General features: G+C 41.7%; 1 protein-coding gene across 3 annotated transcripts in view; it reads right to left on the bottom strand.

Annotated features, from left to right (window-relative positions):
• SLC26A5 (solute carrier family 26 member 5) overlaps positions 1-22,124 on the bottom strand; it is a 31,075-nt gene extending 8,951 nt beyond the window's left edge. For 2 of the 3 annotated variants that reach the window (XR_008206212.1, XM_052680876.1), the window contains exons 1-10: positions 22,012-22,124; positions 21,082-21,132; positions 10,338-10,551; positions 9,169-9,308; positions 5,837-5,947; positions 5,103-5,284; positions 4,453-4,617; positions 2,089-2,241; positions 881-963; positions 640-787 (exon numbers count right to left, since the gene is read on the bottom strand). Coding sequence is in view for 2 of the 3 variants with exons in the window: in XM_052680876.1 (XP_052536836.1) it covers positions 640-787; positions 881-963; positions 2,089-2,241; positions 4,453-4,617; positions 5,103-5,284; positions 5,837-5,947; positions 9,169-9,308; positions 10,338-10,492 (1,137 nt within the window). In the remaining variant the exon portion in view is untranslated. Of the gene's footprint in view, positions 1-639; positions 788-880; positions 964-2,088; positions 2,242-4,452; positions 4,618-5,102; positions 5,285-5,836; positions 5,948-6,376; positions 6,452-9,168; positions 9,309-10,337; positions 10,552-21,081; positions 21,133-22,011 lie in introns of those variants that run through there. The other variant, XM_052680877.1, reaches the window with a different exon arrangement.
• Between the last annotated feature and the right edge of the window lie 5,795 nt (positions 22,125-27,919).

Here is a 27,919-nt window from a genome sequence, read left to right as displayed (position 1 = left end):
TACTGTGATTAGTGAGACTGAAAATTAAAATGAATGACAGAGTTGTTTGTTTTTAAGAACTTTTTCAACTCCTGGATAACTTGAATTTTAATGCTAAAATTGCATAAAAAATGGTTTATCATACAAATAATGTTCTCCGCTTTCTACTCTAAAATGTTTATTTTATTCTTAATAAATAGATAACAACTGTATTACCACCCACAGGAAACAAACCATCTATTTGCAATGGATAAATAAAAACATGATTGGAATTTCTAAAACCATATATAATGGTTCTTTGGTACAGAAGACAATATACTTATCACATGGGAACTCAATGTTTCACTGTGAAAGAATGCAGAAGTAAAACAGGTGCCTACCAGGAGAGTAGCCTAAGTAATGGCTGTCCCAACAATTATTATTTGTGCACACATCCAACTTTAACCAAAGTTTCCCAAAACAAAGGTATAAGTGTAACTAATCATTAAAACAGAGCTACAAGAGCTTAAAATAACTCCTGGCATTTAATCGTGTAAGCTGCCAAAAACTTGATTCCACAGTGAAAGAAAAACCCATTCTTGTCCCATATGTCTTTCTGCTTTAATAAATAAATGAAGGTGATAGTGAACATTTTCCATAGAAAAATTCAAATACTTTTACCTGATTCCCATCAATGGTGTAACCATGCTTAAGGGCAAAGATCTTGGCCATAGATACAGCCATTGAAAATCCAACTATTGCTATTGCTACTGCATCTATAAATATTGCTGGGATGAGTTGAATCTCAGGAACTGCTGGTGCACTTAACCTTGGAGAAGAAATAAACGTTTACAATTACTATAATAAAAGCTACACATTATATGAAAAAGGTATAGTTTGAATGAGAATGTAACACCCCTACCCTTGAGGAATTTTCCCAACAACATCCACTCCATATGACTCAGTCAGATTCATTCCAGCTGAAACTCCTGTGCCGATAATGACCTAAAAACCCGCAAATGCATCAAGGGCTAAGAAGAGATAAATATGTCTGAAGGAATAACAGCTTATTGTAAGTAATACACAAAGGATAACATTCATTTGTCAGTCAGTTTTTTAAGAGTTAGTGGTTATAGAAACAGATAAAAGAAGTTCCAAAGTTTTCCATTCATCACCTTCAACCCTTGCTGATTTCATTTGCTGGAGACAATTAAACGGAGCATGTTGTGGTATGATACAAATCACACAAATACCCCTTGCTTGAGCTAAGCCCAGGTAGAATAGCATGTATTAGGAAATGCAAACAGCACCACAGAATAGCATGTATTAGGAAACTCAGTGAAAAGAAGGACTCTGCTGCCATATCTTCTTGTGCAGAGTATGCATGTTATCTGCAGAAATAACAGGTGCTACAGGTCTAAGATTGTGATGCTATTGCCTTACTATTAAACAATACTCTAAAGCATCTCCTCCAACATCTCTGAGAAGCACCTCCTTTCTTCATTCCTCATGCCTTCACCTACTCCCTTGGCTGTGATTCCGTGCAAGTTGTTTGCTAGCTCTAGTTATCTGAGAACTCATTTTTAAATCCAAACACTTTAAAAAGTGAAAGTTAATGTGAGATGTGGACTAGTAAGATGGTCTGATACTTGACTGCAGGACTGATTGTATTTTAGAAGACTACACTAAAATCCATGCGTAGAGAAGTTTCAGAAATAGAGAAAGGAAGAAGTCCCACTGTTTCTTGCTCCTCTTTCTACCACTGCATTTTAAAAAGAAAGCAAGCCCTGCAGAACCTCTGGAACAGGCATCCATAAGCACCTTTCCTCAGGAGGGGATTCTGAGCTCTTGTACTCCATGCTGCTCAGAGACATGTCATGCTGAGACTCACTCAGGTGCCAAAGCTCAATTCTTATTTGGGAGCTCACGCCTAAAACTTGGGTACATCAGTGCCTAAACCTCATGAGCATCCAAACACTCAACTGGACCAAGTCTCAAACAAATTACATTCCACAGAAGTTACCTTAAAGCCCCATAAGACTTGATAAAAAATGAGATTTTTTTCTACAAAAATTCTACAACTTTAGAAGAGGTATGTAATTAAGCTACAGAATTTCACAACTGTCTTACCACAATGATCTCCATAGGAATAGGAACTGGCAGTTTCTTCTTAAAGCGGAGATTGATTTCCTTGCCAATCAGCAACAGAACAATGCATGTTAATCCAACAATCAATGCAGCAATATTGGTTGTTGTTATTTTTGAGAACACAGCAACTAGGCTCTGTAAGACAATAGGAGTATCTCCATGAAGGTCATAATTATCCAAATTTATTTTCTTAGGGTGTTTGCCACTGCTGTTTTTATTCTACATCTATAACTGCAGCTAATCATTGCTTCACCCAAATCCCCGTTGTTCCAACAAAATACAGAAGTTCAGAGTATCTCAATGAGGGAAATAGATTTGCAACCATTTATAGTACCAATCTTACTCAAATGGATCAAAAATTTGAGAACAATTGCTATAATGGGGAGAAAAGACCAAATCTCATCTCTTATGCTCAGCATTTTCACACATATTTCATACAGGCATGGACATGAAAGGAGTAAATACCAATCTCTTCTAATACCTTCAAGTATTCTTTGGCAAGTCACATCTACTTACAGCTGCAAAAGCCATTTCTAAAGGATAAAGCCGCTGATAACACCACTGAAGTTACCATAGCAATGTGATTAAATAACAACAATCTTGCAGCAACTGGCCATTACTGCAAAGTTCTTTCAGCTGAAAAACACCATTAGAAAGGGTGTGAAAGAAGTAAGCTTGCTGAAACATAGAAGTTACTAGAGGGTAAATAAATCCTCCAACCATTACTCCATCTTCTTCCATAGCATTTTAAAAAGAAGACATAAATGACCCCTGGAGAGGTCTTTGAAAGAAGATGTACACATTCTACTTTAGACAGAAGGAAAACTACAGCAACTATAGGGATATTATCAGAGTTCTGGCAGCTCACCTCAAATGCACACCTTCCCTCTGATTTGTTTGGCAGTCAGTATCCTCATATCTATATTACTGAACTAAACAGCAAATTCAGCAAGTAATAATTTAGCAAAATAATTCAGCAAACCTGTGTGGCCTTGTATCCAAATTGTTGAATCTGTGCAATTACACAAGAAAGATTTCCAAGAAACATTTCCTACAGCCTTCACCACTGTAACTGAAATACTGATTGCTCAGCAATAAAAAAGCTTCAATCTGTTTAAAAGCTTTGGTTCTCACAGATACTTGAGACTTTCCCTATCCTTCTACTCAAGATTTTTTGTCTGCAAAATTGCAGCACTGATTATGTAAACTTGGAGCTTCCTAGAATGGTAGGCAAATCAGATCTGGATGCATTTCAACTCTGTTGTTCATAACAACAAGAAAAGTAATCACAGAATCACAAAACAATTGAGGTTGGAAGGGATCTTTGGAGGTCATCTAGTGCATCCTCACTGCTCAAGCAGGGTCCCTTTGAGCACATAACCCAGGACTGTGTCCAGGTGGCTTTTAACATCTCCAGAGAAGGAGACAACCTCTCTGGGCACCTAAGCCAGTGCTCAGTCACTCTCAATGTTTCTAATTGAAATCATAACTAAAGCTTTAATTTATGCTTTGGTTGTGATTTCTATTAGAAATGTCCCTTTAAACAACACTTTGCTGTAAGGTATCTATTAAGTTTCTTTCCAAGTACCACTGTCAATTTTAAATTTAAGTGAACAAGAGCTTTTGAATTTACTGAAGTCATATTAACCAAATAACAGCTTTACACTGCATGGTTTCTCTTCTCTCCTATAATTATGAAGCAAATGTTGTGCATTAGACAGAAGGTGTAAGGAAAATAAGGCTATGAGCTATGCCAAATACTGGATCACTGTATGCTCAAAACAATCAGTTCTAATTTGATAGTCTTTAATACACAGTACTTTTTACACGGAATGCCTTGTTTTAAAAAATAGTTCTCTTCCAGTGCTTTAAAGAACAGGTACATTTATGATGGCACAGCACTTTATGTCCAGTCACACTGCAAAACAGCTTACAGACAGGAAATGAAGAATACAGCCATCAGGAACCATGTGTGAAACTCAAGAAATACAGACCGGAAAGTTCTGAGAACATTTCCTACTTTTGGAAAACATCTCTGGTTTACAGTAAAACATGTCATACAAAGCTTCAGGCTTCTATTTCATTAGGAGGACAGATGTTTTCCTACAAGAGACCCATTGCAATGAGTTTCATCTGCTCACGCTGGAGTGTGCTGATTTATTCTCACCCAAGATACACTTTAAGATGCTCAAATATTGCTATAGTGCTTAAAGATCCGACACCAAGTTTTGAATATTAAGGAACTGTTCTACTTAGTGGCAAAATACTTTTTTTTAATAGAAGAGGACTTAAGTACTAGACCATGACAATGTGGCATTTACACATCTAGTGAAAGTAGTTACTTACATACACAACTGAGAGGGGTCCACTGTATCGGCTAGTCTTTACTCCAAGCAGATACTTTAACTGTGATGTGAAGACATGAACTGCAGCAGCAGTAGTAAATCCTCGCACCAGAGGCTCTGTTAAATAGATGGCAACAAACCCAAATCGAAGGAAGCCTAAACACAACTAATGAAGAAGAGAAACGGGAACTGTGTGACTCTCATTGTAATCTGAATCTCAGCAGTACATAGCAGACAGATCTTCTTATCCTCAAGCCAAATAAGGCAGGCCTGACCCAGGCCCTTTCATAGCCTCGATTCAGGAAGTAGCCATCAGTGCACCAAATCTTCCATTCAACTGGCAGGTACAACACAAGACATAAGTAAACAGGTGCTTGTATGCATTTATGGAACATCACGTAGAGTTCTTTTCTGACAAGACAGGAAAGAATGAAAGGGGAGGTCTTGTTTTTGCCAGTCAAGCCAAGAAGCCCAGACACAGACTTGCTTCCCACGCATCTCCCTGCAAGCCACTTCTGCTGCATGGCTGCCATGAAGCAGCCTGCATTCTACACAGCACACTGCTGAAGCATCAGTCTGTTGAATGAGATCCGCTGCCCCTTGCAGCTGCAAGTCTGGCAGCAGCTCTTACAACAAACTGTGTGCACATACCTGGATAATTCCCGAAAGAAAGGCGAGGGTCACAGCTACTTGTACCCGCTTGTCATCTCTAAGACCAAAGTAATCTGAGGCATCTGTAGTGTTAGTTGAGTTATAGCCTACAGAGATCACTTCATCAGGCACTTGTCTCACAGCAACCCCACCAACCATCATACTAATCACAGCAAAAGTGCCTGAAATAAGGGGGAAAGGAAAATAATGAGTTAAAATTCTGGCAGGTGTAAGGAACAGTTCCAAGCTTCCTTACTACTGCAAAGACCCATGGAATTATTTGATAATAGATTCTTCCATCTAAATAGCATATTTTTTAGTCACAGAAGTTACTCCAGTACTCAGCATCACTAAAGCTATTTAGATATCAAACGCAGACCTCTATGGTAAGTAAACATCATCCATTTTTCTATCTCAGTTTCTATTATGCAAATTAGAGACTCATGGCCAGACAGATGGTCGACAACAGAGATGAAATCATAGTTCAGGAGTTCATAGCACACGTTTCTAGATGTAAACACAACCCTCTTGCCCCAGCTCTTTATTCTTTCCTAAGCAGGATAGATAAATTAACAATAAAAGAATTTGCTCACGCTCAACATATTTGTGTATTGCTTATTCACTTAAATGTGAGTTTACAGAAAACCACTACATTTTCTATTTATGTAACTTAATTTATAGAGCTTTGTTAGGCACAAACACACAAAGAATTTCAGTTATCCATACAGTTATACCTATTGATATATGCTTGGAGGTCCCAAAAAAAGTATACAGAAAGACAGGATAAAATGAGGAATATAGGCCAAATACTGGGGGAACAGCTGCCAGCAAAGCATAAGCTAAACCTAGAAAACAAACACAAATACATATGTTAGCAAAAAAAAAAACAATTTCAAGCAAAAGAATTCAGGTCTACTAAAGCTGAACTTGTCTAATATGAGCATCAGAGATGTATCACAGGTAAAGAGAAGTCTTGCAGAGAATATTCTTAAATAAATACACATAGTAGTTTAAAACGGTGCCCAGAAACTTGAGTGATTTAATTCAGGAAAAAATAAGTCTGTAACTACAGGGACTGCAGATGTGCATGGGTTTGTTAGTTTGTGTGCACATATCTTTGGTTGGAAGATTAAGAAGAAACAGTTAACAAACACATTTTGTGTTTTTTGTTCTCAAAAAATGAGTGAACTCTCCACCATTAGAAATCCAGAACACATTTGATTTTTCTCCTCCTTTTTAATCATACATGATTTTCATGGCATCTTACAACTGACCAAACACTTTCTTCCTCGCCTCTTCCCAGAACGTGTGGGATTACATAACAGTTCACATATCCATAAAACGTGTTCCTGAGTGTATAAGAAACAAGGAAGCATTGTTTATGATCCAGTAAGACAAAGAGCTTACAGTTCGTATTCCTTCCAGTATATTCAGTAAATGAAATTGATTTGTTATTAAGACATGCAGTCCCTTGCAGTCGAAGTGCAATCCACACTATTTCCTTTTGTTGATGGAGCTGGCAAGCATGAGGATAAAGCTGTGGGAGAACAGCACTGAGGGAAGCCAGGGAGGGACACCTCTCACAGTGCTCTCACTGCATGGGACTGTATGAGTGCTTACCATGGGACTGCACTCACTAGCAGATGGTGTGCATCTCATGATATGGAGAGTAACTGCACTGAACAGTTCAGCATATTCAGTAGTTTTACATGACTTGCACTATAGAGAATGATGCATCCTGGCTTGATTAGTTCTCCAGTTCACCTAGACAAGTGCAGAATCACAACACACAAAGAAGCTGTGTTACCACATTCTAGTGAACTGCTCCAGTCTGAGCCTGAAAAGCTCAAAAGTCCATCACTCTTAAAGGATTCAGTGCTTTGCCCATAAAGAAGAGTTAGTTGATACTCTACAACATCTCTCTATTAATGTATTTTTAAATCCAGAGACAAAGCACGAGATTATCCTGAAAGAACAGACCAGGAAGGAATCTTCTGTGTCATCCAAGTAGTCTTGCACAATTCAGTATCTCACAGGAACTTGCTGATGCCCAAACTGTCCGAGACCTAACCAATCCAAGAATTCATATTTCTAACAGAACTGGATTGATGATACTGTTATTTTATTGCAGCAATGAGCTTTTAATTTAGTACTTCTGAAACTCACCTCACATGTACGTACTCTCTGTCCCAGGGGCTATTTCACGCCAAGAGCATCAACAGAACATCCTGTACCACAACATCCTGGCCTTTAATAATGCAATGAACTTACCAGTAAAAGTGACTGGAACTAAAAACCAGAGCTGTCAAAGTAGGAAGGTGGGTCTATGAATACCCTTTTATTCTCTTCCCTTTTCACTTGTACTGGCATTTTTTAAAATACTGTCAGTGCCAAGGAAATAAAGAGATATTGACATGAGAGGAGTTCACTGCTCAAACCTGGCAAGATTCCCAGGCTTCTTTGACCTCATTCTTGCCATAATGACATCCTTTCCAGAAAAACAGGAGTTCAACTTATGCCTTTTCAGAAAGGGAAAGATCAAGAGCAGTTCAAGGGTATGACTGCAATCACTGAAGAAAAGCATAATGTTTAGTTTAAAACAAAGTTACAACATTAAGTTTAAAGTTCACTGCTGACCACTTACATTTTAGTGCCCTTATCTAGTTCATCACATAAACTGTACATCAGTATACACATGGCAATGTTTGTGCCTAATGCCTGACAGATTTCTCTAAAAGTTCACCACAGCAGTGATCTGTTTAAGATAGAATCATAGAACAGAATCATAGAATGGCCTGGGTTGAAACGACTATAAAAATCATCTAGTTTCAACTCCCCTGCTATGTGATATTTATGTTTGTGTAAGGAAGAATCTTTAATTATTCAAAAAAAAAAAAAAAAGCATTAATCAGGTAAGCTGCAAAATTAAAAAGGTCAATTGCACTAAGTTAGGATATTTCATTGCCTTAATGGATCATCCCATAAAAATCTAGATTTCTAAGATTTACAGACTCACTCTTCAGACCTGCCTCAGCCTAAATGGGAATGAGTGAAGCAGAAATAGGAAATAAGCCAAAGCTTAATTAAACTTAAGTAAACTTTTGTATGCTTCATTATCCTTAACATGAGGATCCCGCTGGACTGGGCTCTATAAAAAAAGAAAAATCAAGGATCCTCTCTAATCCAAGAACTACTGGGACAGCAGCTGTTGTCATGACACTGCCATTCCCAAGAAAGTAATGGCACCCCATAATGACAGTTCAGTAAAAATGATGCCAGTTTTAACACTGCAGCAGCTCTGAAATTGCTGATAGTCTCAGATTTAACAAAAGGCTTCACTAGCCCAGTCACCAAGAACTAAAATGAATACAGTTTCCCTCCTATTCTTCTACAGAATCTGCTCCAGCTTAAAAGCCTGGCTCTACTAGGTGTGATACGTCCAACTAGCTTAATGGAAAGTCCAAAGATTTTCATTCTTGTTACGTATGTTTCTCTTGATTTATTTTCACCATGCCAACTGTTGCCCACTACTACATCAGCACAGAGATGTGTCTAATATGCGATGTATCTAATAGGTGGTAGTAGCTTAAGATGGTGACTTCTATCCTTAAGACAGAAGCCTCTGATTTCTTGCACATTCTTCTCTGAATTATTTTAGTTTGGTTACTTTACAACAGTTGCTCTCCTATGGAATATCCTGCCAGAACTACTCTTGAAATATGATTCCTATTACATCCATTGGATACTGCTACACTCTGTGGGGAATTTCCAACAACTTTCATGATGAGGAGATAAGAAGATAATTAGGTGCATTAAGCACAGGTTTAAACATGCACTTAAACTAAACAGTTATTCTTTCAGAGTTAAAATATTTTACAGTGACATGCAATTTTCAGGGCATTCTCCTTACTGACTGTCTGCTGAATGCTATACTGACCTCCAGGCACACACATCTGAAAGACCCATGCCATTTTCATGGGCACCCATTCAGGAAGCCAATCACTAGCATAAAAGCAAACACAGAAAAAGAAAAGCAGAGAATGAATAGATCCACAGAGGTACTCACCTTGCGGAAGCTGCATAACTCCAGTGCTTATACCTGAGATAATATCTCCTAATAAGTATTCCTTCACCGGGTAACGGGGAAGCCATTTTAAAATTGGTAAGAAACTGTAAAGATGAGACTTGGCTTTCTTAGAAGAACAACTGAAAAGACAAAGCAGAATGAAAAAGTTTGACACTAGCAGCTCAAAAAAAAATTATGACCTTTATTTTCTATGCAGCATAACAGCTCCATTAAACACAGACTCAGATTCCTGATTACAGTGTTTTCTGTACAAAGCTTAAGCACAAACAATCATGACTCCAGTTACTTCAGTCCTTTATCACATGTTGGCCTTATGATCGTGTGAGGTTGGAATTCTGAGGGAAGTGAAAATGTTCAAGTCTATGCACAGTGGGGCAGCCACACAATACTTCTGTCTGAGATCATTTGTCTAATAACAATCCCTGAGGATAACTTGCTTTCAGATAGTGTTTTTCCCTCATAGATCTCAAGATACTTTGTAATGTTTTTTCCTATTCTTACTTACTGTCTGGATGTTTTATACTTTTTATTATAACTTTACACTTAAAGTCACTTATGGTATTACACAAGTGTAATAACATTATTACACTTTTTTTTTCCCCTAAGTTATTTTACTAGTGCTTTTTACTATCACTGTTTCCTCTACACAGAGGAGCGTTTATATGCTTCCAGTGTTATATTTTTAACACAGGGTTAAACTTTCTTACCACACTGGAATCAACATATGGTGCATGGTAGTGCTGGATAGAGAGAGATATTTCTTGGCTTTATTCATTTGTCATGAGCCAGGGTTTCAAAGATTAATAACACTGCTAAAATACACAAGGATCAGTATTTCTAACTTCAGTGCCTTTCCTTTCGTGGTAAAGGAAGACTGTATTCTCAGTTAGTTGCATTCCTATTCTGTATATTTTTCCTTGTCACTTTAATGAAGGTAATTCAACTAGTTTATCCAACAGTTTGTAATACAGTTACATATTTACATATAAAAATACGCATACAGCTTCATCACAGTCTTGGTGAATAATCAAACTATAACTATCGCTTCTATCTTGCAGGTTTCTTTGAAGGAACTACCACCTATGTGTATGAAAAGAAAATTAGAATGGTTCTAACCAATAAAACAAACATAAGATGCAAAATCCTACCGACAAGAGTGTTCAATTTTCTGCCTCAAACTCTGAGGTGTTCTTTCTCGTTTGTGCAGCTGTCCTTGCAAGATCTCTTGGTTATATATTGGCCTCTCCACACAATACTTGTGGTTCTGCTCAAGACACCCTCCACTTTCTTGAGCATCTTCCATAGCTGATCTCACCGAACAGGAGCCAAGGAAGAATTGCTCTACAGTCTCCACAGCAAAACCTGGCAGTAGAGAAAAAAGGTTTGGTCAGTGAACGTTGCTGCTTGAACGTCTCGTTTGGAATTTCCTTTCTGAGAGCGCGCTCTGATGAGCCAGGTAGCAGAATTATGAAAAAAGTTTAAAAGCACTAATCAGATGGTCAGTAATAGTAAGTAAGTAAATTACACTCATTATCTTTACTACTGGGAAACCACCGTTTTTATGCTTCTCCTATGTAAAGAAAGCTTTTGCATTCATTACTCTGTAAATAATTGCAGAAATGCAAAAATGGAAGGATATGTTTGGGCTTATCTGCCCTCTTCCTCCTCAGCTTCTAAAGGAAATGCGAATATCGAAGAGAGATTACTTTATTGCTGCTTACTCACAAACAGTAACACCCATCTCCAGAACACAGAACTTCAATTTTAACAATGAAAAGCTATTTCCTTTTCCAGATAACCAGTGCCTCCTGCACCTCCACCCTGCTTCCTCTTCCCTCTTTCAGAGGCTTCTTTTTCCAGACAGCAAGTATCTGAAGGACGTACAATTCACTGCTTTCAAAGAACTGTTGTTTCAAGGCATGGTTTCTTCAGGTGGCAGAAAGAGTGGTGAGGTATTGAAACAGGCTGCACAGGAAGGTGGTGGAGATGTTCAGGAAAAGTGCAGATGTGGCAGTTTGGGTCACAGTTTAGTGAGTACGGTGATGTTGGGCTGACAGTTGGATCAGGTGGCCTTATTGGTCTTCCCAACCTTAACAACTTTATGATTCTATGATACTGCTGTTCTCAGTCCTACACCCATTAAAATGGGGTGCCACTGCCATAAACACATGAACATGTTCAGGACACCCTCTGCTAATTACTTAGCCCTGTGGTGGCTACTTCTATAAATGCAACTTTGAATCACAGTCATTCACAATCCGAACTCTGACTCATAATTCAGAGCTCTCTTAGACTCTTCTTCTCTCCAGGGTGATACCCCTGGTCATTTTGTACCCCGTGTTTATGGAAGCAAAACAACAGAACTGCTACATCATTAAGTAGAGGTGCTGGCTAACCCTATATTTAAAGACAGAAAGTTCACACAAATACAGTGAAGAGAAGCCTAGGAAAAAGTGAGTTCCAAACTGCCTTTAAAAATAAAAGACGGATTTCAATTAAGCTCTTGTAACCCAGAATTTGAGAAGAGACAGCACTGATGTTTTTGATACACTGTGAATTAATAAGGAAAAAATACATGTATTTTAAACTGAATCTTACCACGATTATTCTAATCTGGGTAGAGATGTTACTTACAGTTTGATCCCTTTAAATAATGGGGGTGAAGCCCTTGTTATGAACTAGGTCTTTGGGCTCAAGTCCAGCAAGGTGTTTAAGCACATTTGCCTTTAACCAAGGGAGCTAACCCAGAGGTGCTTAGTTTTTGACTGTACATCAATACTTTCCTAGAAAAGGGTTGCTGCACAAAAATTAAACAAGCTCCACCTGAATGCTCAAAGCTAACCACGATTGGTCCAATGTCCTGATTCAGCAAATACAGTCTGCCCAGCACCAATATTACTCCCAGAGCCTTTAGTCTGACAAAGGTGCTAGAATTTTCCACTCAAGGCTCATGTTAGCTCTGTACTCTTGAAATGCATTTCAAACTTCTTTCCAGTCTTTACATGGTTTCAAGTCACGGGGAAGTCTGAATGACACTTTATTTTCTCACATTATTGCTTAGCAACCTGTAACTCTCAAATCTGAGTCCAGCCAACATTAGAACAGGATTATTCTACCACCTTCATGATACCAGATGTATCTTATCACATACTGCAAGCAATTACTTTCCATATTAAGATGTTAGCCAAACATACATCTGTAGCACTTTTTTTTTTTGCATCAAAGTCTACCTGCCCACAAATACCACTTCCCATTACACATCTTGCTCTGTTCCAGACAATGAGACACGCATGAACTCTAAAATAACTGAAATGCTAACTGCCCTAATGTAACATAGGGGAGCACAAGCAACCCAGAAGCTTTCCAGAGTGCAGTGATTAGTTTCCTGATAAAGGTGATGGAGATGCTGACAAGGGGATGTGCCCTGTTGGACCTGATGCTTACCAACAAGGAAGAACTTGTCAGAAACATGAAGCCTGGGAGAAGCCTTGGCTGCAGTGCCCATGAGATAGGGGAGCTCAGGATCATCAAATCATAGAATATTGGAGTTGGAAGGTTATCTGGAAAAACTCCCCTGCAATGACCAGGGACACCTGTAGCTAGATCAGAGCCCTGTTCAGCCTGACGTTGAATGTCTCTGGGGACAGGGCATCAACAACCTCTCAGGATGACCAGTTCCAGTGCTTTACTAAAAGGATCCTGAATGGAACAAGACATACAGCTGAATCACAGTCCCAGGCCTTGGAAGCTATGGGACATGGTCACAGAGAGAAGGATCCTAGAGAGTTGGCTGATCATCGAAGATCACTTCCTCCAAATTCAAGAGTTGTCCATTGCAATGAACAGGAGCTCAAGCAAGAGTGGTAGAAGGCCACTATGCTATTCAGAAGCACTTTGATGGGATGGAGAAACAGGCAGGCAGGAGCCTCACTGAGTTCAACACAAGGAAGCACAAAGTCCTGCCCGTGAGAGAAATTACTCCATGCACCTGTAAATGCTGGGATTTAATCATCTGGAAAGAAGCTGTGTAAAGACAATATTACCACAGATAATGTATATTGTCCACTGAGTAGCTGAGGAGCCAGAGAGAGCAGCATTCTGTGACTAGTTCTGCGTCCCTCCAAATGTCTGTTGACCACCAGTATTAGGATTTGCCAATAGAAATATGCAGGACTAACAAGTTCAGACTGGGCCTTCACTCTCAGCATACCCAAGGAAGAAGAAAAATAGTGAGAGTCATTCCCATGAGGACACAGCATGACAGTGATTTCTGAAAACTCCCAGACCCTCAGCTTAAGGAAGAGAAAGGTGATCTTCCAGCATTTGTGAGCCTTACTTAATAGTGGAATACTGTTCTTGGACAACCTTTGAACTTCATAGCAAGGATAAAATTAACTTGCTGCTAAGAAACGCTGCCATTAATCTTATCAGCCAGATAAAAGTTAAGCCAAAGTAGCTAAAAGCTGTATGCAAAAGACTTAAGAGTTACCAATTCTTTATCAGACTGATAAAAACCTGTTCTTATGTCTTTACTGCTACTATCAAATTGAAGGTGTCAAAGAAAAAAAAAAAAAGGGAAACAAATATCACTTTATAACACCTAACTCACTAGTAATCTAGCACTTTTTCTTCACAATCGTAGGTGATAAACAAGAGTTGTAAAGCCATCTACACTGATCTTGCAGATGACAGTAATTTTTGATCCAGTTTACATAAATGAGAATACAGCCATCAAATTTATAAGGAACTAATATTTGGTTGCTGTGGACATTCAAACACATACAGTGGATACTTGCTTGTTGCTTATATTCAAAATACAACGCATGAAGGGAAAAAAAAAAAGCTGGAGACATGAAGAACAACGTATTGCACCACTATTGCAGCCTTAAGAGGGTTATAATTTCAGAATGGGGCACTGCTGTTACTAACCTCACGTATCTAACATGAATGTACCTGAATCTGCCTACTACAACTCAAAGGTTCAATGACAGATCCATTGACCTGCCTGTTTTAAAGGAGCAGAAAGCCTTCCTTCTGGTGGCTAAGCACAGAAGGCTTTACAAGTTGGAAAAGCATGGGTGGAAATTACTAATACAGCATTACACTAGAGAAATGCATCTGTGCTGAGGAACTCCAAGTTTGATCATGGATTGCAAGTTTATCAAGTATTTAAAAACCATTAAGACTACAAATAAAGGGGACTGCCATTAGCCAAAGGGCTTGTGGAATTCACTGTTCAGAAAACATGCTCCACCAAAGGTACACTGAAAGGCAGAGCTATTGCAGGGTCTGTTGCTAACATCCCAAGAGCCAATTTTCCTAACTATGACTTTTCTCATTCCTTTCTTTTCTCTCTGACCTCATTCCTCAGAGCCCTTACGCCCTTTTACTTATCATCTTAAGTAATTATAAAATGATACCAAGCCAGAATTGAATTATTTTTTGAACAAGCACAACACAGATGTAAAATGACTGGGTGGGGTTGTACAGAATGAGTTTTCTTAGTTTTCTTGGACTGCACTTATCATCCTTGTTTCTCCTTTGCTACTCCCACTAAATACACTAATGAATAGATGTCTTAGAACTGCAGTCTTCTGGTAAAGCTTCACAAACTCAGAAATAGCTTGTGAACCAGAGCTTTCACTGTATAGGTGAAAGAAATGCAGAGGTTTCATGGGAGACTTCAAAAAAAAAATCTAACAATCAGGACCAATCCAGCTTTCAGACAGAAAACTTCCATTCTTTTCCACATGAAAGGTTGAGATGCCTGCACAGACAACATTGACAAAAGCTCCTCCATACACCCACTCCAGTTGTACTGCAGGAGCTATCAGCCCAACTGCACAAGCCCAGAGCAGCACAGGAATCAGCACTGGGACCAGGGGGGCCCCGGCCCACTCTGGGGGTGAGAGCACTGGGGCCTGGTACAGTTCAGCTATCAGAAGCTGGGGAATCCTGATCAAACATATGTGTACACAGATAACTGTTCTAGCAACTGGAGAAGGCATCAGGGGCATGTGTGAGCAGCTGCCAGCAACTGGGGACACAGGGATGCAACAGCTAGCAGCAAGACCCTCAATGTCTAAGTGCAATTGCTAGAGGGATCTACCTTGGAGATACAAACATATATGGACATATCTATTAATTTATACCTATTACCAATATGGACCTCCTTCCTACTTAAACAGAGAAGGAGATAGTTGGTGCTGTCTGTCTAATCTATGTGGCTGGTCACACATACAAATATACTGTGTATGCTGTGTGCCTGCTGGGAATACACCTCTAGCCTTGGTATTCATGGGACCTGGAGACGTGCAGGAGCAGCAACAGCCTCACCTGCCTCAGACTGCTGTGCTCAGCATGATTTTCCCCTAACAAACTGATGCTTTACTCACTGAAAAGGATGCAATCATAAGATGCGAGGGGCTGAGATCCTTGTCTCGGAAAATAGTAACTAGCCAGATAATTTTAAAAGACTATGAAACTTAGCCCTTGTGCAAAAAGAGGTATTTTATACTTCATGCTCCTTAGAGAAAAAATGAATAAATAACACTCGGGACTTTAGCCTCTAAAGATTTATTCCTTGGATTATTTATTAGTATCTAATGTTATCTCTCATCAAATAGCAATCTTGTGCTTGTTGTCAACAAAATAACATTTTGGAAACTTGTGATTGAGCTATTTAATCAATTTCACATAAGGCAGACACCTGTGGCACTTTGAGCAGCAAACACTGGTCTCCCCTGCTAGACGTAGATAAGGGATGGCTTGTTTCCACCTTGATCATATTTACATGGGTTCTTGAGGACATCATTCCCATCTCTGTGTTTGTGGCTTTAGTGACATTGGGTATGAATCTGCAATATCTACCCCTTCATAACTTTCCCTTTGAACTCCAAAAGCAGTAGCTAAAGACAGTAAAATCAGACAAGTTAATCCTAATGGTATCACGGCCAAAGACTGCTTTGTTGATCTTGAGCCAACTGATAAGGATGCACAGCCCTCTGTGCACCTCAGGTTGGGTAACCATTAGCTAGGTTCACTGCTGTGGGGGAAATCCACTGCCAAAAAAACTGTTTTGGAGCAGGCTTCATTGCAGCCATCCAAATGCTGATCAGAAGAGAAAACCTGGATCAGCATCAAGCAAACATACCAAGTTAATCCAGAATCATTGCTACAGTGAACGTAACACTGGAGTACCAATGGTCTGCAGCTGAACACTAGAGCTGTTCATGACCTGGCACTCTTCATCCATCTTCTTCTAGCCAAGTGGAACAAGCACACAACAAACAAGTGCCTGATCATGTAACGGGGTACAGTCACATGCTGCACTTTCTGCAGTAGAGAAAGCACCTAACAAGTCCTCCTATCATAGATTGATTCATCAAACCTGTTTGCACACACACCAGTTTCCCAGCTGACTACATCAAGTTAAAAATAAACAAACAAACAACAACAAAAAAAAAACCCACAAAAAACAAACAAACAAAAAAAAGAGCAGAAGGTTGCTGTTTATAACCACAATAATTTCAGTGGTCATATTTATAGTGCAAATATCTGAAGCCAGAGGGTAAGCTGAAGGATAGCGAATCACACTGCAGTTACAAGAATAAATGACTGAGTTGGAAGGAGGGAAGAAAACAGAGGGTTTCAAATGTATAAATTGATATTCCAGTTTCACTGCTGACAACAAGGTTTGAAGTAACTATCTTATCAACTAACAGAGGATTTGAATTTTCCAAGGATCCTGTAGGGAGGCTCTCTTCCTGGGGCTTTCAGAAAGGATTTGCCCCTCTGCAGAACAAGGTACAACAACTGCTGTGCTTGAAGAAATTCCCAAAGAACTGTTGTTTCTGAAAAAGCCTACATAGAGCTCCAGCACAGGGCAGATATTCTCTTGAGAAGTGGTACCAATAGCTGTTTAATCAAGCTGCAATTCTCTTCCTATAGTTTTTAGAGAGAAGTTCAACTTCTGCATTCACATGAGGAAGCATGTTCAGAAGAAACGGATAGTTCCTTGTCAGCTGATCCTATGACACAGATTTTCAGGGTATGTTGTGCACTAGGTGCCAAGCTAAATCTTGTATGAGCAGCAAGTAGGACTTGACTTATGACATAGTCAGCCCCAGTTTAGGCAACTGCTAATTGGCTGAGATTCTGTTATCCAAGCAATAGTGTCTTCCTGACTCCTATGTACTTAAGGGTGTTGCCTGATGCTCTGAGGAGATTGCCAGTCAGTGGAAATGACTTTCCTCGAGTTTCTGACATCAGGGTTATGTACAAAGGCCACAAGTGTGCAATGGCCAGTGCTGCTTGTTGTTGAAATACTTAAAATTCACAGTAAGAAAAACAAAGATGTACAGAGGTTTTTCAGTGCTTCACACCAGCACTTGCAGACTCACCTTATGCCTTAGCATTTCTTCTGTGGCTGATAACATAGCTCATAGAAAAAGAAACATCTAATGCTTCCTGGGAGCTTAAACAACAGCTGACACATAATGAGTACAACACAGTGTGTGTGATGGCTCAACACCTGCTCTTTGCTACACAAGTAAAACTACTAACCTTGATCCACATAAAAAAAAAGTGGTTCCACAATCACAGCAGTATAGTTAAGATGGGAAAACATACAGAAATTGTCTCAGACTGACTCATTATCACTTTGTGATTAACACTTTCATATGTTGGAAGGTTTTTCACTGAAGAGAATAAAAATGATAAAATAACCTGCCAAACTCCTGCACTCACCACTGTACTTTAATTTGATGAGGCTACTGAAGAACTGTTTTTCCAGAAGCATTGGTGAGGTCTTCATTAATCAGCAGCATTTATAAGGTAGAACTGAATATAGGAGAAGAAGATTAAGAAAACGGTGCTCACCATGCAAGCACACAGGAAGGCCTGGAATCCACCTATCAAGTCATCACCTATACCGGACCAATAAAAATATCAGTCTGTAGGGACAAAGAAGAGTCCTCCAACTGATTCCAGCACAAATGGATTCCTTCAAGAAATAACCCATACAGGACACAATGACCAAGGAACTGAAAGAACAATATGAATGCCTGGGTGAGGACCATCAAAGGAAACGAAGAAAGGCTCATTGAGTTATTTTTCTGGCCTGACTTCTTCTTACAAGAACGTACTTTCAATACAAATGCATATACAGAAGCCCCAGGTCATCTGTTAGTAATGTGAACACAAGTACAGCAGGATCTGGAGCACTGCAATATCAAAAGATCATAAGCATTCATTTTAAACATGAAACTAGAGAAGAACAAAAAAAACACAAACATAATACAGATCTGAAAATGAGCAAATAAGTACAGTGCAAAATTCCAAGGTGAAGCATGAAACAGAGCAGAGACAGGAAAAAAAGAAAGTAACAGAAAAAAAGAAGGGATTAGAAAATAATGTTGGAGTCTCTGTAGCTAGGGCACTATTCCAGTGAGCAAGACATGCGGGGCTAAACCTCAGTGTGAGGAAGCAGCAACTGGACTCAATTCTACCTTTGTCCAGAAAAGGACTGTAAGCACATTGTGCCAAAAAGGTTTGAAAGGAGCAGCAAAAGTTAAGCATCTAAAGAAGGTATTACAAATGCCTGCATCTATGAAAACAACCTGTGGCTTTGTTCCAGCCATGACTTACACATCTCAGACATGCCTCAGCCCAGCAGGGCTCCTGCCACAACTGGGGCAGGCAGCATTTGCTGACAGACATCTCAGGCAATCCAAGCCCTATGCTGCACAGCATATTAAGGTTTTAATTCTGTTCCATGAAAACCAGGTGCCCGGAATTCAAATTTTATAATGCCAAGCCTTAATCTGTCATGCCTTAATCTGATATAGCCCCAGTGGACTGTACTCCAGCAATGATGTTTGTTTCAAGAAACAAACACTGAAGACTCTTATTCAGAGCAGAAAGTTCTGTCCATGCTTTAGTACTGAAAGATTATTTGAGAAGCTCTCAAATAAGGATACATCAGGATAAGGATGGCAGTTATTTCACTAAACTTCACTGGGTTCAGATTGATAGGTTGATTTGAGCTTGAGAACTGTAGCTACAGTGCACACTTCTGCTTAAAGTTACAGATTTATGCTTTAAGAGAACAAGTTCTCATGGAAAAACTCTATCAGCAATGAAATATAAGAAAAATTAGCAGCCAGCAGTTCATCACATGCAGAAGTATGCAAACACTGGGTCATGGGTGAGTGACCTTCATGTAAGTTTATGGGGGACCCATGACAGTAGGGCAACCTGCTCTGGTGTTGTAGAAGTGTAAGAGACTGGTGGGAATGAAAGCCCTGATGGCTCTCTCCCTGTGTGTTAATGTCAGAGGAGGAAGAACTGGCAGCTGAAATACCTCAAGCAATTCCTAGGGATCTTGTATACTCCAGTTCAACAGTCAAACTGACATCTACTGTACATGCACAGACACACTGTCATTATAATTGTGTTATTCCTTGAGATCCACTGTTCTTGTATTACTCAGCTAAAGGTCTGATGTTACCATGGACTGTCTGGATTCACTCAAGAAGTAGCCAGGAAAGTTACCACAACATAAACACTTTAATCACTATGTATTCAAACTGGAGACTCAGGGACAATGGTACTTTAAGGCTTATTAGCTACGCGTTACATAAATCAGACACAGTTTGGGCCTCAGCATTTCCTCAATGATTCCAGTTGCAGCCTGTCAAGTTTATGCTACCTATGGCTGCTACTGCCTCACAGGGCTACAGCCCCAGCTCAATAACAACCGGTGTAACCAAAGTGAAAGCTGAACAACCAGCTCAGCTAGATCATCCTGTGTAGGGAAATCAAGACAACAACAACAAACACAGAACATCAACACTAGCACCGAGGCTCGTGTTCCTTAGGGGAAAGTTTCCTCGGACACAGAAAAGCAGTGGGTTCCAGACTCCTCTGTAGTGAAAGGCTTAAGAAGATGAGCAGGCAAACCACGTGTTTTTGGAACATTTCAGCGCCGTCAAAGACAAAACGCTACACCTCTGGAAAGCAGTGTGCTAAAGATATGATTTGAACCACAGCAAGAGATCAGAATGCCTACCAAATGGCAACACTTGATGGCTGCTTAGTGCCCTAAGTCTAAGATCTGATGGCCAGAACCCAACAGAGCCCCTAAACAAGCACTCACCTCAGAGAACCAGGCTAAGTTGTGGCAAAGACTGGAAAGACTTTCCTGCAGAATTCCCAGTATCGTACTCAGCCATCTTTACCTTTCAAACTGTAAGTATATTAAACAAGCTTCAAGCAAACTTACCCTGCCCACAGAATTTCGTACGGCATTACTAACAAAAGCACACCAACTCTGGGCAGATCACTCAGGCAGCAGTAGTATGGTGTAGTGATCAGAGCTTAAGCCTTGAAGTTGTCAATAGATTTTTTCCTGTTGGACTTACAGCTTTCCTTTGCTGAAACGTGATTCCATTAATAACCCAGTATTGCCCCAGTTGCCCCCACAAATCTAATTTTAAGCTTAACAAAGCTTTTAGCATGATCCTGCTAAGCCAAGACCCTCAGGTCTATACAACGAGATATATGCTATCTCAAATCAACATGTTTTATCAGCTACCAACAGCTGCTCTGCTTGGGTGAAACTCCACTCTATCCCTACGCTCCTTCCATTTCAGAGATGTTTGGCAGTGCTCTGCATATCAATCAATAGAACAGTTCAGTTCAGAAACACTGACAGAAGCAGTACTGGAACAAGTGTCTCGTGTCTTGAGAATGCACGGAATTGCCACAAGCCACGTATGACAAAATGTGACCATGACTATCAGAGGAACCCCAAGAACAGAGCTGATCTCCAGCGAGTTCAGTCAGTATGAGCCATACGCCTGAAGCTGTACCTTTAATCAATCACCTTACCTTTATTGTTCCTACAGCAGATAGCGAAGCAGCGTATGACTTGTGAAAGTTCTGTAAGAGAAATAAAGACATCTATTCACTCAGAACACATTCTATTACACGCTGAGTAGATGACACTTCAAAAGTCTCTCTGAAAATCTGTCTTCTTTCATGAAAACTTTATGAAAAAACAAAAACACAGCTATAAAACCAAGCCAGCAGCCAGACCTGGGCCCAGACCTCAGCCTTCCCCAACCAGACCAACACCGTGTGTCTGCAACAGATACAAGAATTATGAAGGTACTTTCTGCTGAGTCACTACTAAGTAACTACAGTAAGAGCACTTTTTTCATAATTATCTACCCTTACTTTACCCTGCACGCGGCGCAGCGGCTTCCCCTCATCCCTTCGGCGGGGTCCCAACGCTCCCAGAACTCTCAGACTGGAAGCTGTGAAACGCTGAGCGAGGCAAAGGCACGGCTCTACCCTTTGCCAGATCACGGGATAAAGCACAGATCAATGGAGCTGCTGGCAAGGCTGGGAAGACGCGCGTGCTGAAGCTAGCGCTAGGAAGCGAAGCAGCTATCGCAGGCGCCGAACGCCTCCTCGCACGGCCGCTCGCAGCCACGCGGCCCGCACTGACGGGCATCACGCGAGGAAATGACGGACCCCCTCCGCCTCCCCCCTTCGCGTTCGGGGTCCGCCCGCGCTCGGCGCACCGCCGCCGGTCCCGCAGCTCACCGCGCACCGCATCCCTTCGGCGACCGGGGGGCCGGCAGGGAGGCGGCCGGGGCGAGAGGGCCCCGCGGAGCTCCGCGGTTCTTCCCCGCCCAGGGACGGCCGAGCGGCAGCCGCGGGCACCGGGAGGGCACCGGGAGGGCGCGACGCCCGGCGGCGCTGCCCCTCAGCTCGGTGTCCCCCCGCGGCCACATCTCCCCGCTCTCCGCTCACCTCCTCCCGTTAGCTCCTCGCAGCCGCCCAGCCTGGCACGGCGGCCGCGCACCCAAGGTGAGCGCCTGGGGCGCGGGGCGGGCGGCGGCGAGCGGCCAACTCCGGCCCCCGCCCCTCCTCCTTGCCGGCAGCGGGCGGCCGCGGGCGCGGCTGGGATTCGTAGTCCACCCCCCGCCGTCCCGAGCCGCTCGCACTCCCGCCGCGGCCTACACGTCCCGGCGTGCCGCGGGGCGGGCGGTGTCCGCGGCCTCAGGCGCCTCAGGGGTTCCCGGCGGCCTCGGCCGGGAGCGGGAGGGGCTGCGGTGGGCGGCTGTCAGTGTCAGCCATCGGGCGCTATGGGGACGTCAGCGCCAAGCGCTCACCGCTCTTTTTTTTTTTTTTTTTTTTTTTAAATTTTATTTTACTTCACTTTTGTTTTTTTTATAACCTACCTCATCCTTCTGGCTCCCCGCTCCGCCGGCAGCGGGAAATGGCGGGCTGAGCCCTCACGGCAGGTGCGGGACGGCGCCCGCGTGTGTGGGAGCAGTAGGGTCCGGGTGCGGGTGCCGGAAGGGGTTTCCTTCAGGGTTTATTTTTGTTTTCCAGAGTTGTTTTGAAAAATGCAGGCAGCAGTGTTAGAATCGTGCAATCGTTAAGGTTGGAAAAGACCTCTAAGATCACCTGGTCCAACCATCAGCCCATCGCCCCGTGCCCACTAACCCGTGTCCGTCAGTGCCACATCTCCACTTTCCTGAGCAGGCTGAGCACGGTGACTCCATCACCTCCCCGGGCAGCCTGTGCCAGTGCCTCACCACTCTTTCTGAGACGAAATTTTTCCTAATACCCAACCTGAACCTCCCTTGGTGTAACCTGAGGCCATTACCTCTCATTTTATTGCTGTTATTCAGGAACAGTTATTGTGACCACCCTCCCCCGTCACCACAACCTCCTTACAGGCAGTTGGAGAGAGCCATAAGGTCTCCCTTGATCATCTTTTCCAGACTGAACCATCCTTTCCCTCACCTCATCCCCATCAGACCTGTGCTCCAGGACCTACACAGCCTTATTGCCTTTCTCTGGACATGCACTAGAGCCTTGATGTCTTTCTTGTAGTGAGGGTCCCAAAACTGAACACAGCACTCAAGGTGTGGTCTCACCAGTGCTGAGTACAGAGGAGCAAACACCTCCCCAACCCTGCTGACCGCACTACTTATACAAGCCAAGATGCCATTGGTCTTCTTGGCCACTTGGGTACACTGCTGGCTCATGTTCAGCCAGCTGTCAATTAACACCCCCAGATCCTTTTCCTTCATGCAGCTTTCCAGCCACTCTGCCCCAATCCTGGAGCCATACATGGAGTTCTGTCCTTTTAGAAGTTTACTACATACATTAGGCATCAGGCACAGACATGTGCCAGTAATGCAAATGAATGCAACAGAAAAAAGGTCTGAAGTGTTTCCTGTTGATCGAACACTTCAACACTCACAGACACACTCCTTTTTTTCGTTTTTAAGGTGCAGATTTTTGCTGCCCCTGTCTGAGGAATGCACCTCTCCAGACAGATCTCAGCAGTCTGGGTGACTGGATGTGACTTTGTATTCATTTCAGTTTGTAGAGGATTCATAGCTATTCAGTACCTGAAGAAGGCCTACAAGAAAATTGGAGAGGGACTTTTTGTACAGGCGTGTAGCAACAGGATGAGGGGGAAAGGCTTTAAACTGGAAGAGGGCAGATTTAAACTAGATATTAGGAAAAAAATATTCACTGTGAGGGTGGTGAGACACTGGAACAGTTTGCCCAGAAAGGTGTGACTGCCCCCTCCCTGAAAGCACTGAAGGCCAGGCTGGATGGGGCTGTGAGCAACCTGGTCTAGAGGGAAGTGTCCCTGCCTACAGCAGGGGGTTGGAGCCTACATGATCTTACAAATCCCTTCCAACCCAAACCAGTCTGTGGTTCTATGATTGCCTTGTGAATAAGCAGGAATAGTAGTGCGATGTCCGCACTGATTGCAGCCTTTAGCCCTTGATTTATAAATGCATTACAACACACAGATATACATCTCTCTGTTACACAAGAGAAAACACTCCGATTCTTTGAGACTTGTTTTTCTAGCTTGAGATGGAACAAAAAAATGACAAAAAAATGTAGAAACAAGTGCCTACTGGAATGTAGTATTTTGAGAACCCTAAAATGATTCCCTCTCAAATTAGATGGGTTTTTTGTTGTTGTTGATGATGTTGTTTTTTGTAGCTTGAAATTATAAATTATTTCAAAATGAAGCACAGTTCTTTCAGTTTTGTCAAACTGGAAAATTTCAAGGTCTGAACACTTCAAAAGCTGCTTTTTAAGCAAGAGGTTTGTTATAAGCAGTCTTCTCCCCAAGAGAGTGTAGCAAAAAGACATTTTGAAGGAAAAAAAAATCAGAGTAATAGAAATGCACCACATCCAACAAACTTCATTTAGGGTGGTGCTGGATGCTGGGGATACAGAACTGGGGTAAACAGAGGTACTTTGGGAAAGATACCTTTCTGATGCAGTTTTACTTATCCAAAAGTTTGTCTTTTTTTTGTACTGGGACATCAGTAGAATGTGTAAGAGCAGAGGTGCAGTGAGGGAAGTGTGACATCACCTTTGACATACTAAAGTTCTGAACTGCTTTATTACCAATAAAGCACGCATTGCAGTAACACACTACAGATAGAGCTGTAGAACTGGAGTTAGTACAGAATAAATATTGCACAAAGAAGAGGGAAAGTCGAAAACTTAAACAGGGAAATAGCAGTGTAAAAATTTTCCTGCTGGAAAATCCACAAGAGTATAAATCATTTTAAACCTTAATAATCCACAGTGAGATTTATATGAAACTCACTGTGTCAATAGCTGTATTTAAGTACATGAACTGAAGCTGGTTTTAATTTCTTGTGTTGCGTTTCAGCATGACCCAAGAGAATGTTAATAGTTCTTTTTGTTGCTTCTTTCCAGCACTGTCTGGCAAACTGGTAAGAGACGCTTCAATGCTGAAGTGCTGAACGTAGGAGAAACAACATGAAAAGTAGATGTTTGGTCAAAGCAGGAGATGGTTCAACTTCATAAGGCAGAACAAGACTCGTGCACTTGGTTGTGGAGCCTCATGAGCATCCTAGGACAGATCAAACTAGTAAAGTGGAGGTAGACATATACAGATTGAAGTAAAGCATGTTAAGATTGATGGGGATTTTCCTGATTTCAGTGGCAGTTGGCTTGGTTCTTCAAGCACTCCTGTTAATTAGTGACTACCTGTGTCCTGTACAGATATATTACTCATGTCAGGCTTTATCATTGTGTGTTATAGCAGGTATCCTAGAAGAGGCCTGAACATGAGTACATTTCCCTCTTCACCATGAAAACTTCCTGGAAAGTGTAGAAGTGCAAATGCTTAAAATGTCCTCTGAGAAGGACTGGATTTTAAACAAAGCTGTGTGCCTATTAGTTTGTATGGAGTGATGGATACAAATCAGATGAGTGGCTTTGCATGTGCTGTTTCTAGACAGTTGGAGCAATGTGTCAGCAGAAGGCTGTCAGTGCATAAGGAGAGGAGGACCTGGGGCTACCAGCCAGCTCATGCTGTCAGCAGCAGCCTAACATAGAAGCACCCACTAAATCCCTCATTCTGCCCAGTGCCTTTGGCCCAGAAGCAATCAGGAAAGAAGCCATGCTCTTATGCAAGAATTTCTTTGCCACAGTCTTTGACAAATCTCCTCTGAATGGTACAAAGCACAAACCCTATGCTCCCTCTATTTTTTTTCCCCTTTCCACTAAGGAGGCTTTATCAACTTGTTTTCTTTCAAAATAAATACAGATTCAGACTATTAATCCAGCAGTTACTGATGCCCTCCTGGATAGAACTCATGCACTTTTGGAATGCTGTTTTTACTGGGCACTTGCTTGTTGGGTACTGGCTCAAACTCTTTCCATCAGGCTCCAGGACAACGAGCCATGCCTACATTCTTAGGGCAACTGCCAGATCAGTCCCTTACCAGTTTAATTTGGCCTTGAGACTTCTTCAGCAGCTCAGGCTTGAGGTCACTGCTTTATAGAATCATAGAATCATAGAATGGTTTGAATTGGAAGGGATTTTTAAGATCATGTAGGCTCCAACACCCTGCTGTAGGTAGGGACACCTCCCTCTAGACCTCTGGCCTTCAATGCTTTCAGGAAGGGGGCAGCCACACCTTTCTGGGCAAACTGTTCCAGTGTCTCACCACACTCACAGTGAATATTTTTTTCCTAATATCTAGTTTAAATCTGCCCTCTTCCAGTTTAAAGCCATTTCTCCTTGTCCTATTACTACCTGCCCATACAAAAAGTCCCTCTCCAGCTTTTCTGTAGGCCCCCTTCAAGTACTGGAAGGCCACTGTAAAGACCCCCAGAGCATTCTCTTCTCCAGGCTGAAGAGCCCCAGCTGTCTCAGCCTGTCCTTGCAGGGGAGGTGCTCCAGCCCTCTGATCATCTTCGTGGCCCTCCTCTGTACCTGCTGCAACAGCTCCATGTCCTTCTTGTGTTGGGGCCCCAGAACTGGATGCCGCACTCCAGATGGGGTCTCATGAGAGCAGAGTAGAAGGGCAGAATCACCTCCCTCAACTTACTGGTCGTGTTTCTCTTGATGCAAGCCCTTGTTGAGCTCACACCTGGTTAAGCCTTGTGGTTCCAGAGCTGAACTAAATGGGATTTGTCTGCCAGATGCTGTAGTTTGCAGCCCTTTGGATGGCTGCTGGTGGCTGGCAGTGTGGTTGCTGCTGAGCATCCTGCAGTAGAGCCTCATGCAGATCCTGCTTGCCCACTGATGAATAAATAATGAGATGGTGCTGAGGCAGCAAGTTACCCAGTGGCATTTGCTCTGACGGGTTAGCAACTGAATGAAACAGAACCATGTTTATAGCTACTCTTGTGTTTTTTTCCCATGTGTTTTCTTTTCTAGACTAAACAAACTCTACTTGGAAGGTTGCAGTCCTATGGGTCTTGTTTTTACCACTGTAAACTGAAATCTCTTCAGTTTGTTTACATCTGTATTTAAGTGAAGGGCTCAGCAGCCGATAACTGCTGTCTACTATAGCAGCACTGACAGCTGCACGTATGTTTTCTGTGTTTTACCATAAATGCTTCTACTGATACAATGCAAAGTGACATTTTTTGATATACTGTATGCTGTTGATTCTCTTCCCTTGGTTTTGCTGTCAAGCCAGGTATTTACTCGGTATGCAGGTACCTCATTTCCTCTTTGACATCATATTGTCCTTTATTGTATTTGGTTTGTTTTTTCATTTCAAACCGTTTCTCTAAATTGCTCTGTTCATGCAAAGCCTGATTCAGTCCTTCAAAAAACTTGTGCATCACTCTTTTCTTATGGCTGAGGTAATGTCACCAGCTTTGAATGAAACAAGCTCAAGAGAAGACTATTTAGAGGCAAAATTATGATAACTTTGGTTTTCCATTGTTCCAGGAACACCAGCAGGCAAGAAAGTCATTATTCTATATTTTTATTTCATCTCTCTTACATTTTCCTTATTCTCCTGGAATACAGGATCATGTGCTGTTGGGGAAATAGGAAAGACCATAAGGCATCCTGAAGGTGTCAGTGTTCATAGTTACACATGGCAAAGTTTTATATCAGTAGATAAGCTTGTCAGCACATTTTATAGCACTGTCACTGGTTTATTGCCATTGATTATGTGATGTGTCACCCTTGCTATTTCACAAGCTATTTAACATCAGATGATTCATTACTTTCAGTCACATGGGAGGAAAAATAAAATAGTGCATATACTGAATACACCACATGCGCATGCTGCTCTGTGTGCTGTAGGAATGGAAGGAAATTAAGGACGAACTTCATGGAATTTGGAAAGGACAAACAACAAAATCACTTGGAAATCTGCCAGTGGGGATGATT

Source organism: Tympanuchus pallidicinctus, unplaced genomic scaffold (assembly GCF_026119805.1).
Source record: "Tympanuchus pallidicinctus isolate F22 unplaced genomic scaffold, pur_lepc_1.0 scaffold19, whole genome shotgun sequence".
Taxonomy (NCBI): Eukaryota; Metazoa; Chordata; class Aves; order Galliformes; family Phasianidae; genus Tympanuchus; species Tympanuchus pallidicinctus.
The sequence above is the reverse complement of the archived record's forward strand: the minus strand, read 5'-3'. Positions and strand labels throughout refer to the sequence as shown.